Genomic DNA, 14,309 nt, shown 5'->3' with positions numbered 1-14,309 from the left:
TTACAAATAAATTATTTTTCAAAATCAAATACATGATATTGAAAAAATAAAAAAATAATTATTCTGAACTCATGACAATAGAGCCTGACCCATTTCAAAAGACAACTTGCATATTATAGCTCAACTGTAGCAAAAGAAATGATAGGAAGGATTGCACCATACTGGTTAAATCAGCAAAAGAGTCATCCAAAATTAAATATCACAAGAAGAAAGGTGGCAACTTGGGACACTTAGGAAGAGAATAAAGAGGATGATCAAGTAGGGCAGCATCATTAATATATAATTCTTAGCAATAATCCAAAGTATATTGCTTCCACAATCCAAGAATGAAGGTAGTTTATGAAAATAAGTCAAAATTCAAAGGAACAGATACTTTGCTTCAAAGCACAAAAAATTAAATATTCTTTTCCCTTAGTATGGGTTACTCTAACAACACATAACTTAACACGTACCCCTCTTGCTTCCATAAATGATATAAGCAATATATATGAAACCTTCCAAAACCAAACCAACCAATTGACATTTTTCATCTGCCATCACCATCCCATACCAATAAAAGTGCTGAATAAGCCAACAAAATCAATAAACTCACCCTCTCTCTCTCTCTCTACAAATTATTATTATTATTTTATTTTATTTTATCTGGAGGAAAAGCTCATCATCAAATCAAAGGAGTAAAAGCAACTGTCAAAGCATTGCGTGTCCGAAACCATTGAATGAAATTGCAAAATAATCAAACCTTGAATGTTGTTGAATGTTTTCTACATTTTTTTTTTCCTTTCAAATAAATAAGAAAAAGAAAAAGGTACTGGTTGAGTGGTAGTTAACAGAGAGAGAGAGAGAAACAGAGTGAGAGAAACAGAGGATCCTCATATGAAGAGTGAAGAGAATTGCAGAAGAAGGAGTCAACCTGGGAAAGCACGGAGATTTTTTGTTGGTGGGTATCTTAGATTGCATCCATGAAATCACAACAGCACTGGCTTTTGCTAATAGGATGAGCGATTCTGCATACAGAGTCGAAACCACTTCACGCCTTGCTCAATGGAGAATCGAAAACTTGGCTTCTTGCACTTACCGCAAATCCGATCCTTTCAAGATTGGAAAATGGAACTGGTATCTCTCTCTCTCTCTCTCTCTCTCTCTCTCTCTCTCTCTCTGTAGCTAAACCCAAAAAAGTGAACGTGTTTCTGATAAAACATTAACTTAGGATGCAGAACATAGGACACCTACAAGTGGGGTTGTGTTTGTTGGTTGATCAATGAAATTATGAGACACCCCACATGGCTAAATAGCTTTGAATATTAGATAATGTGTTTGACATCTCATAAAGTTTGGTTTTTTACACTTCAATTTCATGACCCTTTATTTTATTTTATTTTTGAGATTTTTAGTTGTTGATGTCAAATTGGAATAGAGAGTGTGGCTTACTCTGTTTTATTTGAAATGAAGGCATTTGTCGGTGGAGAAGAACAGGGTTTTGTTTGTTAAATTATTCCCAGAAATTTCCAATCTAACGAGAGATAATCCCCCAATTGCATCTTTCATTGTACGGGTGGTTAGTTCTGTTGGAGATCGCAAGGCCCTCACACATCCAGGTCATCAAAGTTCTCTTCTTCTTCTTCTTTTTCTTTCAATTTTTTAATTGGATAGAAAATAATCAATCTTTGATTTTTGCATGTAGCTACATGTTGTTGTACTCAATACAAACTGCATAATAATTGCAATTTTGCAAACAGAAGATAGCTAAAGTCTTTATTGTTTATGTACTTTATTTGCCTCTTCACAATTTCTCAATAATGTTTTGCTTTGAAGTTCAGTAAAAAAAAAATTTAACAGTTCAATAGTTTCTAATGTTAATTGATTACTCTTTTTGATTTGATGCAGAAATAAAGGACAAAGTGATTAAGAACAATGAAGACTTTGTTTGGGCAATTGAGGTTCCACTTACTGGAAAATTCATTATTGATGTTGAGTTCCTTGATTTGAAGACTGCATCCCCAAACGTTAGTACAAAATACCCATCTCTTTATAGTAGTATTCATTGCAAATGATAATTATGTTGAGACAATTAGAATGTGACAGTCTAGCTAAAAACAATTCAGGGTACTAATTGGATTTTGTAATCCACTGTTACAATCATAAGCATTTTAGTAATCCCTTTGTAACTTTGTTCAGTCTTGATGGATAATTACCAATGATGACTAGTGATAATAGATTAGTACACCAAGCAGTTCTGATTTTATTATAATCTGACAGGAAATATCCAATTTATGATTGAATTGGAACTTATTTAGAATGTTATTTTTTTGAATATAGGGTGGAGAACCTTGCTCCATTTGGGCTGAAGGATTTACTCAGAAAAGATCAAATGCAAAAGCCCTTGAGTCTCTTGGTAGAATGCTAACAGAAGGCATCCACACAGACATCACCATCAATGCTTCTAATGGAAGTATAGGAGCTCATCGAGCTGTTCTTGCTGCCCGGTCACCGGTCTTCCGCAGCATGTTCTCACATAATCTTCAGGAGAAAGAGTTTTCAACCATAAACATCTCAGACATGTCCATTGAAGCTTGCCATGCTTTCCTCAATTATCTTTATGGGATCATCAAACATGAAGAATTTCTGACTTATAGGCTGACCCTTCTGCATGCAGCTGATAAGTATGACATAGATGACTTGAGAGAGGCATGCCATGAGAGTCTTTTAGAAGATATTGATACAAAAAATGTACTTGAGAGGCTCCAAAATGCATCACTATATCAGTTGATTAAACTGAAGATGAGCTGTATCCGATATCTTGTGAAATTTGGTAAAATATTTGAAATTCAGGATGATTTCAATACCTTCCTGCAAAATGCAGACAGGGATCTGATTGCTGAAGTCTTCCATGAAGTTCTTGATGCCTGGAAAGGATTCTGAATATCTTGCAACTTCAAAGGACAGGAAGGCATGGTGTTATTTAACATACCCACTAAATAGGTTGTTTGAATTTGTTGTGCAGGATTTGTTTTCATGAACCTAATTCTTTTCCCCAGATGGATTTTTTTTATGATTTCCATGTACATACTTATGTCATGCTCTTTAAATATAAACCACAAGGTATTATTGTTTACACAAAATGTACATCTGCATTAAAAGAAAAAGGACATGTATTTCATGAATGCAAATGGTTCTAATGATACTTGGTTGTTTTAATTTGTTTCCTTGTTTCAGAGAATTTCACAATTTAGATTTTTCCCGTACGTATTTAATAAAGACACAGAAAGAGAACCACTATAACTAGTAGTACATTGTTTAGAAGTTGGAACAAGATGATATAATCTTGGGGCAGGTTATATTTACAAATTTTTTTCTTTACAAACTACACTATCTTCTCCTGGGAGAACACTAGGTTTCACTATGTTCTCCCGGGAAAAGATAGTGTAATTTGTAAAAATTTGTCAAAAAAGTTTGTAAACGGATCCTTACCCTATAATCTTATATCATATATTTTCTAAATAAGCGTGTTAGAGTAACATCATTATCCTATGCATAAATTGATGTCCTGTGATTTAGAGGCACCTCATTACGTCAACATTCACAGGGCAAGCTGAGATAAAGAGTTTTTAAGTTTATAACGCAGACTCGAGTCAAGACTACATCAAATGGTTAAATCCAAATCGTTAGCAATAAATATTCTAATTCTTATCCTAATATCAGTGTCATTGTTCTTCTCAATTTGAATGTGATTTGCTCTCGATTTAGTCAAACTTGTTGGGAAAGAAAGAAATAATAGTTCACCTGTGATTGCATACTTCAACAGCAATAAAAGTAGCTCAGTGGATGAAATATGAGTGCACATACCAACGTGATGAAAGAGAAAACACTTTGCAAGTCAGCAAAACAAGCAAGATCATATATTACCGTGAGTCCATAACTGTGAGAGAACATGCTTACGGCCAGCACTTATAAGTGCTTCAATCTATTTCCCAATCTTTTAAGAATTCAATACCATTCTCTTAACATTCAGTGCAGATTTAATTTATCCACTAGAGTCCAAAATTTTAACTAGATTGGGCCAAAACTCTAAGACAATGGCTTCTGATGTGCAGGTAAAAAATCTTGAGTCTTATAATGCAAAAGTGATATAGAAGTAACTTGAAATGTATCTTACCAAGTTACATCTCTCTGAAACATCAAGATTTTCATAAAACCAAGGGTATTAAGATGCAATAGAATGAGATAATATTGTTCAGTTTCATAATAGCATAGCACCCCTTCAACTTGGCATGCCATAGTTGCCATATAAGACAGATAGGCCACAATAGATTAGTTAGCAAACTCAGTATCCACTTTATCATAAAAGAGTTGGAGCAATATGTTGCAGTGGCTTTTGTGCCTAAGGGGGCAAAGGACTAGTAGGATGAATTGGCAAGGCTAGGAAAACTAGTCAAAGCATGAGCTTATCTGCTTTTATCATCAAATTCAACTGATCATACTCTTTTGTTTACCATGAATAGACCAGCAAGGAAGTGAAAAGTAATGAGTGTAAGACTCAACACAAAGAAAAAAACCCATTATATGGGCCATAATTGATAGATTTGAATCCTATTGTGTTACATAACCTTAGGTTGGAAAGAGAACATAGCGAACATGAGAGTGGTCATGTAACATAAAAGGATCCAAATAATGGACAGACTTAAACATAAACCAGAGATTTTTCTTGAGTTGTTGCAGGATTCTTATAGAAGATAGCATTCACTTACATACAATACATAGAGAGAAAAAAAACAAAAAAAAGCTGTCGGAACTTGGAAGTTGAGCTGTTGTGGGATTAGGAGTAGGTTTGTATCTCTAAAGGGGTGAAGTATATCTGTACTATTGGTGTACATAAAATGTGTCCCATGGAAGGTGAAGTATGTTGATATAGGGGGTGCTCATAGTGGCAGTAGTAGAGACCAAAGCACTAGTGAAGCTTCCCATGGTGTGCATAAGGGTTATGTGTGGGAGTAGCTAGGATAGTTCTCAATGGTAGCAGCGCATGAAGCTGAAGGGAGGAGAAGAAGCCCCTTCCGCAATGTGAGAGGGGGTATTTAGAGTGGGAGCCCCTAATCAACCTAGCCAGCCTAGCCTTTTCAGGCTAGGCATGCTGAACCCCTGCCAGTGTGCAGGGGCAGCCATGTGCATGGGGAAGAAGGGGAATCCTATGTTTCTAGAAGTGGGCTTTTTAGACTGGGCCCAGTGGTTGGGCCTATGTAAGTGGGCTATCCAGAACAATATCGCTATGTGGATGCTCAAAGTTGCAGTGGTATGGATCAAAGCTCAGGGAGAGACACTGTAAGTGTTATATCAGGTATCACTAAGAGAGGAGGAATTAAAGAGCGCGGTGGTCTTATATTTTAGCAGAATAACAACTCATAAAAATGATAAATACAAGATACTTCTTCAAGTGGAGAAGAGAGGTATGTATAGGTGGGAGATATTCTCGATGGAAGACTCCTTAACGAGCCCTTACAGGCTAGCCCAAGTGTATTGAGCCTGTGAAGACTGATCCACAAGACAAAAAGAGGGTCGAACTTGAAACTATCAAGAAGATAAAAAATACACATCACAGAAAGTAGATAAACTACTCACCTTTAACAGAAATTCTTGGAGACGGGTCATAATTCTAACTTCTGAGTCCTCACCAGAAGTAGATAGCTTGAACTTGAAAAGAAAACTAAGGGAACAGGTAAAGTTAACAAGCAAGTTCATATGCACAAAGCTTTATGCATCACGCTTGGGCAAGAATATGGAATATTACCAGGATCTTCTGTTTGCTATTGTGCATGTGTTATGTGGCACTTTGGCCTACAAATAAATTCTTATATTATTTAGTCATCACAATAATTAGCATTAAAAAAATTAAATTTAAGGTTCGTTTTTTTCGCAGTTACTGCAGATAAGTTATCTACAGTAAGTCAATACGACGTCGTTTTGGGACGGAAATTATGATGTTTTTGTAATTTTAATTTATTTTAGGGTTATAATAGTCTTTATATTTATAATTTTTTAATATTTCAATATCAAAACGACGTCGTTTTGGGAATAAATGCAGATAACTTTTCTGCATTAACTGCGGAAATATTTTTCCCTTAAATTTAATAGTTAAAGTGAAAAATAATGGTGACCAACATACCTGAAGTATAATATAAAAATATTTTCTTATCTATTTGTTGTTCACAATAAGTGTTTGAAGTGCATCAACTATAACTTGCAACCAATAAATGTTTTATATGCGACTGTGAAAAAAATAACAGCGTTTCATTTACTTGGACTAAATAGATTTTGCAAAGTTAGTATAAATAGTAAACTTTAATCATTTTCGTTTACATCATCTTTATAACCTAAACGGAGGGGATTGAAAATTTTATATCTAATGGACAAAGATGATAAAAAATTTATGTGATGATTGGTGAACTGAAAGAAAATTTTCACTCTTAGAATATAATGGGCCAAATCGAAGTCTAGAAGAAGTGTTGAGCTCACAACAAGTTTAGTAATTGTTTGGGCTTACAAATGTGCCCGTTATGAAGTTGGATTAAGTCCATATTTTTTTCGTTTTTCGATCATGAGAAAAGCCTATACTGCCCAACTTTTGTTGGATTTAATTAAGGAAAAGTGTTTATCCTGTTATAAAAGATAAAATTATCTCATATAATCTTAAAATGAAGTTTTTTTAAGTTTAGAATAAAAAAATAAAGTATATTTTGAATTTAATTAATAGGAAACGCATATTTATTTTTTTAATCCAGTTTCGAGTTTGTATCAATGTTATTAAACTCGACCCGGTCATCGACCCGGTCGAGGTACCGGGTTACTGGGTCACTGGTTCAACCGCATGACCCGGTAAGTATATACAAATATGTAATTTTTATTAAAAAAAACTATTAACACACTCAAATACCTGTAAAATATGATACCAATTCCAAATATTCTAATTTGAAAAGCAATAAATCACACAATATTTTCCAACAAAAGATCCAACAAACATATAATATTTGTCATGTCCTTAAACATTTAACATCCATCACAAGTCTACAACAATAGCTTTTGTCACTATCAAGAGAAAACAAACAGATCAAATTGCTAGCACAAGAACATATAATTATGCCCAAGGAGGCAAAGTTGTGTCAATTAATTCATGCTCTCCTTCTTCATTGCCTTCAGTTTGATTTGCACTTTCCATGATGTTGTCTTGTGCCTCATCTTCATCATCATCATCCAAATTTAGTTGATCTAAAACAAATGCCAATTTTCCATGTATGTTAGTTATTAACATGAAGTAGTCAAACAATCAAATAATCATAAAACAATAAGTAAACACACCTGCTTTATCTAAAGTTGGTTGAATGGACATATGTGCAAGCTCCGTCCGTAAAGCTTCCATTTCTTCAACTGTTAAGTATGGTGGTGATTCCTCCAGTACCCAATTAGAGTTCTCCTCAAATGTTTCAAGATTTATTGGATCATAATTTTGATGCTTCAATCGACTCCTACGTTTATTAAATTGTCCAATTTTCAAAATTAGAAAATACTTGGAGAAATAATTATATAAAAAAAATACTCAATAATACCTTTGTGCCAGCCTCAAGTTATAACGAACATAGACAAGATCATTAAGCTTTTGATACTCTAATCTATTTCTCTTATTGGAATGAATGTGTTCAAATGTGCTCCAATTGTGTTCACAACCCGAAGCACTACAAGTTTGACTTAAAATACGAATAGCCAATTTTTGCAAATTTGGTGCACCGCATCCATAAGATTCCCACCATTGATCTAGAATATTGCATGTGATAAATTAGTATTAATATTATTCAACAATAATAACAATTAATGCTCATAAAAAAAGAAAGATATAAACCATAAATTTTACCTGGCATCACGGTATTTTGTTCACGTTTAGCAGATGGCCTTCCAAAATCTAACTCAGCATTTTTGAATATTCTCATCTCACTTGTCAACTTAGAATTTAAATCAGGATTCCCATAAGCATATCTCTCAATGACATCCAAAAGGCCTGATGTTGTGAATTTATGTTTTTCAAATTCTTCATTATTGAAACGACAACCTGGATTCAACCAATAACCAGCGGCATGAAGATTTTTGCGAAGCTGTGAATCCCAGCGACTATCTAAGATGGTCAAGTAAGGCTCCACCTTCTTCTTATTTCTTTGAAATCTCCTTATCATCTCCTCTTTAGCTTTAAATATAGCTTGATAAAGAAAACCCATGGCAGGTTTGTCTTCACTATCAACAATATGCAACACACGAATAAGTGGCTCAATAAGCTTCACAATATCAGCACATTGTTTCCAAAAATTAGAATCTAAAACTTGTTCCACAAATTTTTTTGCCTTGGCCTCTTTAGAATAAGCTGAGCTTGTCCAATCTCTAGAAGTTACCATAGCCCTTAATGCATCCTTTTGAGCCAATATGCTTTGTAAGGCAATAAAATTAGTGGCAAAGCGAGTCGGAGCTGGATGAAGTATTTCCCTTCCACCTGTATATTTTCTCATCAAATGCAATGGATGACAATGATTATAGATGTATTTGGTAATTTTGGCAGCATGAGACACAACAACACTTACTTCCTCTAACTTTCCAAAGTCTTGTAACATCAAATTAATACAATGAGCAGCACAAGGAGACCAAAAAATAGTAGGAAACTCAGCCTCCAATAACCTCCCAGCAGGAACATAATTTGCAGCATTATCAGTCACAACCTAAACAACATTTTCAGGGCCAACATCTAACACCACATCTCTAAAAAGCTTATACAATAAATCTGCAATTTGTGAAGCATTAGAAGCATCAACCGACTTCAGAAAATAGTTCCTTTCGGGCAATAAACTAGAAAATTGATAAGAGTTCTCCTACAACGATCAGTCCACCCATCTGCCATAATAGTACATCCGTTTGCTTCCAAACAGTGCGATAACTCTCAACAAGTTTCTTGACTTCGCCAACCCACTTATTCAACAAATGACCACGAACTCTGTAAAAGTTTGGACCTTTATACCCTGCACCCGTGCTACAAATAGCATCAATCATTGGCTGGTAATATGATGACTTAACAGCATTAAATGGCACACCAACATCAATCATCCATTTGGAAATTGCGATGTCACACTTCTCCATTACTTCTTTACTCTGCAACACATTTTTAATGCCAGGTTGAGCTCCAGGAGTTGTTCTAGGCATAAAATAAGAACCTAGAGGATTAATATTCTTCCCCTTTTGAGATGTAGAAGGAGCTTTTCTTAATGGATTTTCTAGCACTTCATCAACTGGTAGCACTTGATGTTCATCAAATGGATTACTATCTTGATATTACTCTTGAACTTTTCTTTTTTTGTTCATGCACTCATCAATATTTTGCTTCATTTGAAAACGAACATCTACTGGAACCTTCTTGCATTGTTCAACTTGCCCTTTTTCTCCGGCCAAGTGGGTTTTAAGCCGATTGATGCCACCTCCCCTAATTATCTTATCACAATAAAAACACACTAGAACAACTTTGCCATTCTCTTCAACAAGTTGTTTACAGTGTGCCCAACTTGGATCAGTCTTTCCCCTGTGTTGATTTTTTTGAGATGAATGTTGAGATGAAATTTCTTGTGAGATTGGTGCTTCAGGTTGAGTAGAAGACATCTCTAGCTTTAATAAAATAAAAATTCCCTGCAATAATTACAAGTTATTTTATATTAGTAATTTCAAATATGCTGATTAGAGAAAAATGCATGTATATATTTTTTGGGCCATCAGAATGCATGTATTTGAAGTAATAAATTAGTTTACCAATAGATAGCATAATTAGAATCAAACCATTCATGTGGCTACTTCTCTAGGGTAGTAATACATGTGGTGGTATCAGACTTTGCAGAGATGAAATTCAAAACTTTATAATATAAAAGGTTGTGAGCAATCAATCAAATCATATCGATATCAGCAATTTAGAAGTGATATTCAACACCCCATCATTGTTTCTCCTTCATCTTTTTTTTTTTTTGGTACTTGTCTCTTTATTGGAATCATCTGCCATTTTTTCTTGTTAATCCTTGCCAAATTTCTACTTCTTAACATCTCACAGTTCAAATAATCAACATTCCAATACATTGAGAAGGTTTTTATGCATAACCATGAAATATCCAGTGTGTTATCAAATTAGATCATGAAAGATTTTAACGGAATAGGCCAATAACCGAGTAGATGAAGATATTGCTTACCACAAATACTCTTAAATTTTCAAGCAATCAACTGATGACTAAAGTCCCACATTCACATCACCCCCTCTTAATACATCCTTAACCATTCCCACCCGAAACAAAAACCCATTTACATGAAAGTTTGAAACAACCCACCTAATATTGAATAATCTGATGATAATTGTTAAATCAGATACCAAGGAAGTGAAGCTCATGTGCAGCATTCATCATGTAAGTCAGACCAGTGTAGAACACCAAATACATGTATTCAGTACAACCACTTTCTTTGGATGGAAAGTAATCTAACAAAAATAAATAAATAAACAAAGCAAATAATAATTAATAAAAAATTAACAATAATCAACAACTTGAGTCTTGATTCTGAGTCTACTTAAGCAACTATGAGTAGTCTTGATGGAAAGTAATTTTTATAAGAAGACATAAATACTTCAGCCCCACTGTCACAGTCCCACAATTGAATTGGACCGTGATAGGAAATAAACGCAGATGGTATCGAACCCAACAGAAAACAAAGAAAAAGTGGCGCTAGTCCCTTAGGTCTCATGACTTGAGCTTATTGTCCATTTGCTCTTTCATAAGAAATTTCACAGTGCCTAAGATTCTAAGAATGTCTAATTCCGATAGTGAACTGTGAAATGGAACACCATCTATTTTCACTTTATGAATCAGACATAATTTTCCATTTTTCTCGAGAGAATCTGGCAAGTAGATTTTCTATCCTATCTGTTATTCCTTTTCGTGTTTTAGTCATGCATCAATTAAAATACCAATACATAACACACTCCAACTGTATCATCAAAGAAAGTCTATGCTTATTCAAGTCGAAGACAAGTAGTCTTGTCCAATCTGCATATTAAAATAGAAAAAAAGTAATGTAAAAGAATCACCTTCCTAGAAATTTCATTTTTCACCTATACTAAATTCACGGGGGGGGGGGGGGGTGAAGTGGTGGAGTCTCCAGATACTTTTTATTAACAAAAAACAAAAAAGAATCAACAAAGCAAAAAAAAAGGTTACTTGTTCCAATCGATTCTTCAAGGTATCATCTTAAACGCTGCTTCAATCGATTCTCAAGGTATCATCTTCGCAACTATGGAATAATCAGATCTGCTTGTGGTTCTCTTTTTCTCCCACTCTCCCACAGTTTCAGCCGTTCTCTGTTTTTTTTTGGATTGGGTGCTTTATTTGTGCCTTTGTGGTTTGTGATGGACAACACCAGGTCTTTTGTTCTGAGTCTCCCTTCTCATTTGACCCAACGACGTCGTTTTTGTTTTTTTTTTCAAAAAAAAATAATATACATGACCCAGCCGATTCAACTCAAAACCGGCCCGGTCACCGGTTCTCTCAAAACCCGACCGAGTCATACCGGGTCAAATCGGGTCTGTTACATTCCCGATCCAAATAGCTAACCGGACCGGTCAAGTGACCGGTTTACCGAGTTTCGGGTCGACCCGGCCGGTCCGGTCCGATTTTTTCATCATTAGTTTGTATCTCTGTAATTTTCCTAAAAATTGTAATTCTTATGTATCAAAGTCACAATGTCAAATTCTAAAGTCTAATTGAATCGTTGCTAGACCAACAATTCTTGAATAGTAAACACATATTTTTATCCTTCTAAAACACATGTTTTAATCTTTCAAATTTTAGTTTAGATGTATAAAAAAATATATTAATTAGATCCTTTAAAGTAAAATTTTATAAACTTAATGGCTTAACTATAGAAAATGAAATTAAAACCTTTTTTATGCATGGAATATATAATTAAGATAGCAAGTTAATATTATTTTGTAATTATATAATTTAATTAATGTAAAAATTTTATAATTGAGAAAATAAAATAATAATATCTATTTTGATCAAATTATATTGCTTGCATCTTTAATTATTCTTGAATTAATAATAGATATGTTGAAATGTTATTATATAGTTAAGGGCACGTTTGTTTCGTTTTCTAATAAAAAGTTGCTTTTTTTAATTATAAAAAATATTTAAAAAATTTATAATAATTAAAGAAAATTCTGAGAAAAACTATTCAAGTGGGTGTTTGAATGGGATTACTTATGAGATTGGGTAAAGACAAGTACCCGAAGGTGTTGGGGATGCACCATTAGTAGCTGAGATGTTGCAAAGAAAATCATGTAAGTGTTTAAGCTAAGTGATTTGCATGCATGATGCAGTATGACCATAAGCTTTAGGGAATCTTGCTTTGGAAAAGAAATGCTCTTGCAGTGTTGAGCATATGTTGATGTTTTCTCTCTACATTCCCATTTTGTTTAGAAGATATTGAATAAGGGTCCTGCATATCAATGTGCACTAAACCAAATGCTGAACTTGAAACAGAAGAGCTAAGATTGAAGGGAATTTTCCTTTGCTTAATAGCTAGATGGCATACATCACAAGCACTATCTATATTTCTATAAGAAATGAAAGGATATTGAAACATCATTGCTTTTATTACATACTTTGAATAGTGTCCTAAACGCAAATGCCATATATATATCAGTGGCACTTGATTGCACTACAAAGTTATTATTCTGATTAACTAGTTTCCATAGTTCTCCCTTCTTTCTGATCATCTAGCTTGTCACGAGTGCTGCATTGTTTAGTGAGTACATATAGGCCTTTCTCCAATTTAGCAAAACCAATCATCCCCAGGGAAGGTATTTGTTGAATGATACATATCTGATGCTTAAAAATCACATGGTAGATTGACTCACATATCAGACTATTAATGGATATCAAATTCACCTAAAATTCTTTAAAATATAACATGTTTGTCAATTTTAGTGACTTTGAAAGTTCAACAGTTCCAGAATAATAATATAACACTTGATTTCCATTAGGCAAGAAAATGGTGATTGGTTCAATCTCTTGAATACAAGATAAACTTTCAAATGAATATATATGATGTGGTGAGTTGCTTCGGATTCCCTAATCCATTAAGTTTCAGAATTACCTGAAGAAGACTCAACATTTTCGGCGGTAAGAGCTTTAACTTGCACCATGTTACTTGCATGAGATGAATTATGCTATATAGATTCTTGTAACAAATCAAGAATGGTCTGATATTAATCTTTTGTGAAACTATCTTCTGAGTCAATCTGTGAATTGTTGCTTGCATGCTGCACAAGTTCAGAAGTCTGATCTCCAAGACACTGTTATCTCCTTGATACAACTTGTAAATCTCATCTTGTAGGCTGAAATTATGAAAATATATGATTGCGAGAATCTTTCCTCGAGATCATTCCACACATCAAATGTGTGATCCATCCACAAGATCGATTGAGATATTAATTATGTTATTGAACGGTGAAATCATGATAACGCCATGGTATTACACCTCTCCCAAACTGGATAACGAGGATCAGAATGATACATCTGGAGATGATATAACTCCATTGAGAATGTGAAGTTTATTTTTCGATACCAAAGCCATCTTCATATCTCTGGCCTAACCATGGTAATTCTTACAATTCATGAGAGAAGAAACCAACCCTGGAGATGGAAATTCATTGAGGCGAAGAAAATTGGGTATTCCTGGACCAAGAAACATGAAGAACACCCGATGGATTTGGAGTTGTTTGATTACTTATTCTTTATTTTATGTTGGAGATGAAATAAGAAAAATAGATCAAGTACAATAATATCAAACTTTTACAAAACAAAACACAAGTGTTACAACACTATGACTAATTTTTCTCTCAAGATAACTCTTTCTCAAACTCTCTTTTTTTTTCTCTATTTTTCTCAGAAGTGTTTTAACTCACAAGTGTTTCTACACTTTATTTTCTCACACTCTACAGACACTTTCAATCTTTTTTATCCACTCATCTAATGCCTAACATACTACATATATATTGATATACATTGAAGAGTTTAACTTGAACTTTACAACCTATTACAACCACTAGCCACCATCTTTGACCATTCTTGCAACTTTCTAGTCTTCAAATTGAATTTGACAACTTATAACAACCACACACTAAATACAATTCATAGTGATAGGATAATATTTCCAACTCATCTTGGGTTGGCAATGGATAGAATTCAAGAAAGATT

The 14,309-nt window shown here is 34.1% G+C and overlaps 1 protein-coding gene across 1 annotated transcript; it reads left to right on the top strand.

The window, feature by feature from the left end:
* Window positions 1-782: 782 nt before the first annotated feature.
* On the top strand, window positions 783-3,404 carry LOC133298045 (BTB/POZ domain-containing protein At1g55760). The gene is made up of 4 exons (XM_061497286.1): window positions 783-1,113; window positions 1,450-1,595; window positions 1,885-2,003; window positions 2,317-3,404. Exons 1-4 carry the CDS (start codon window positions 995-997, stop codon window positions 2,917-2,919), a joined length of 987 nt encoding a protein of 328 aa, XP_061353270.1. The 5' UTR covers window positions 783-994; the 3' UTR covers window positions 2,920-3,404.
* The last annotated feature ends 10,905 nt before the right edge of the window (window positions 3,405-14,309 follow it).

Source organism: Gastrolobium bilobum, unplaced genomic scaffold, assembly GCF_033153095.1.
Source record: "Gastrolobium bilobum isolate Gb01-03AN ecotype WA unplaced genomic scaffold, APGP_CSIRO_Gbil_v1 utg7520, whole genome shotgun sequence".
Lineage (NCBI taxonomy): Eukaryota > Viridiplantae > Streptophyta > Magnoliopsida > Fabales > Fabaceae > Gastrolobium > Gastrolobium bilobum.
Note: the sequence above shows the minus strand (reverse complement) of the source record. Positions and strands in the feature narration are given on the sequence as shown.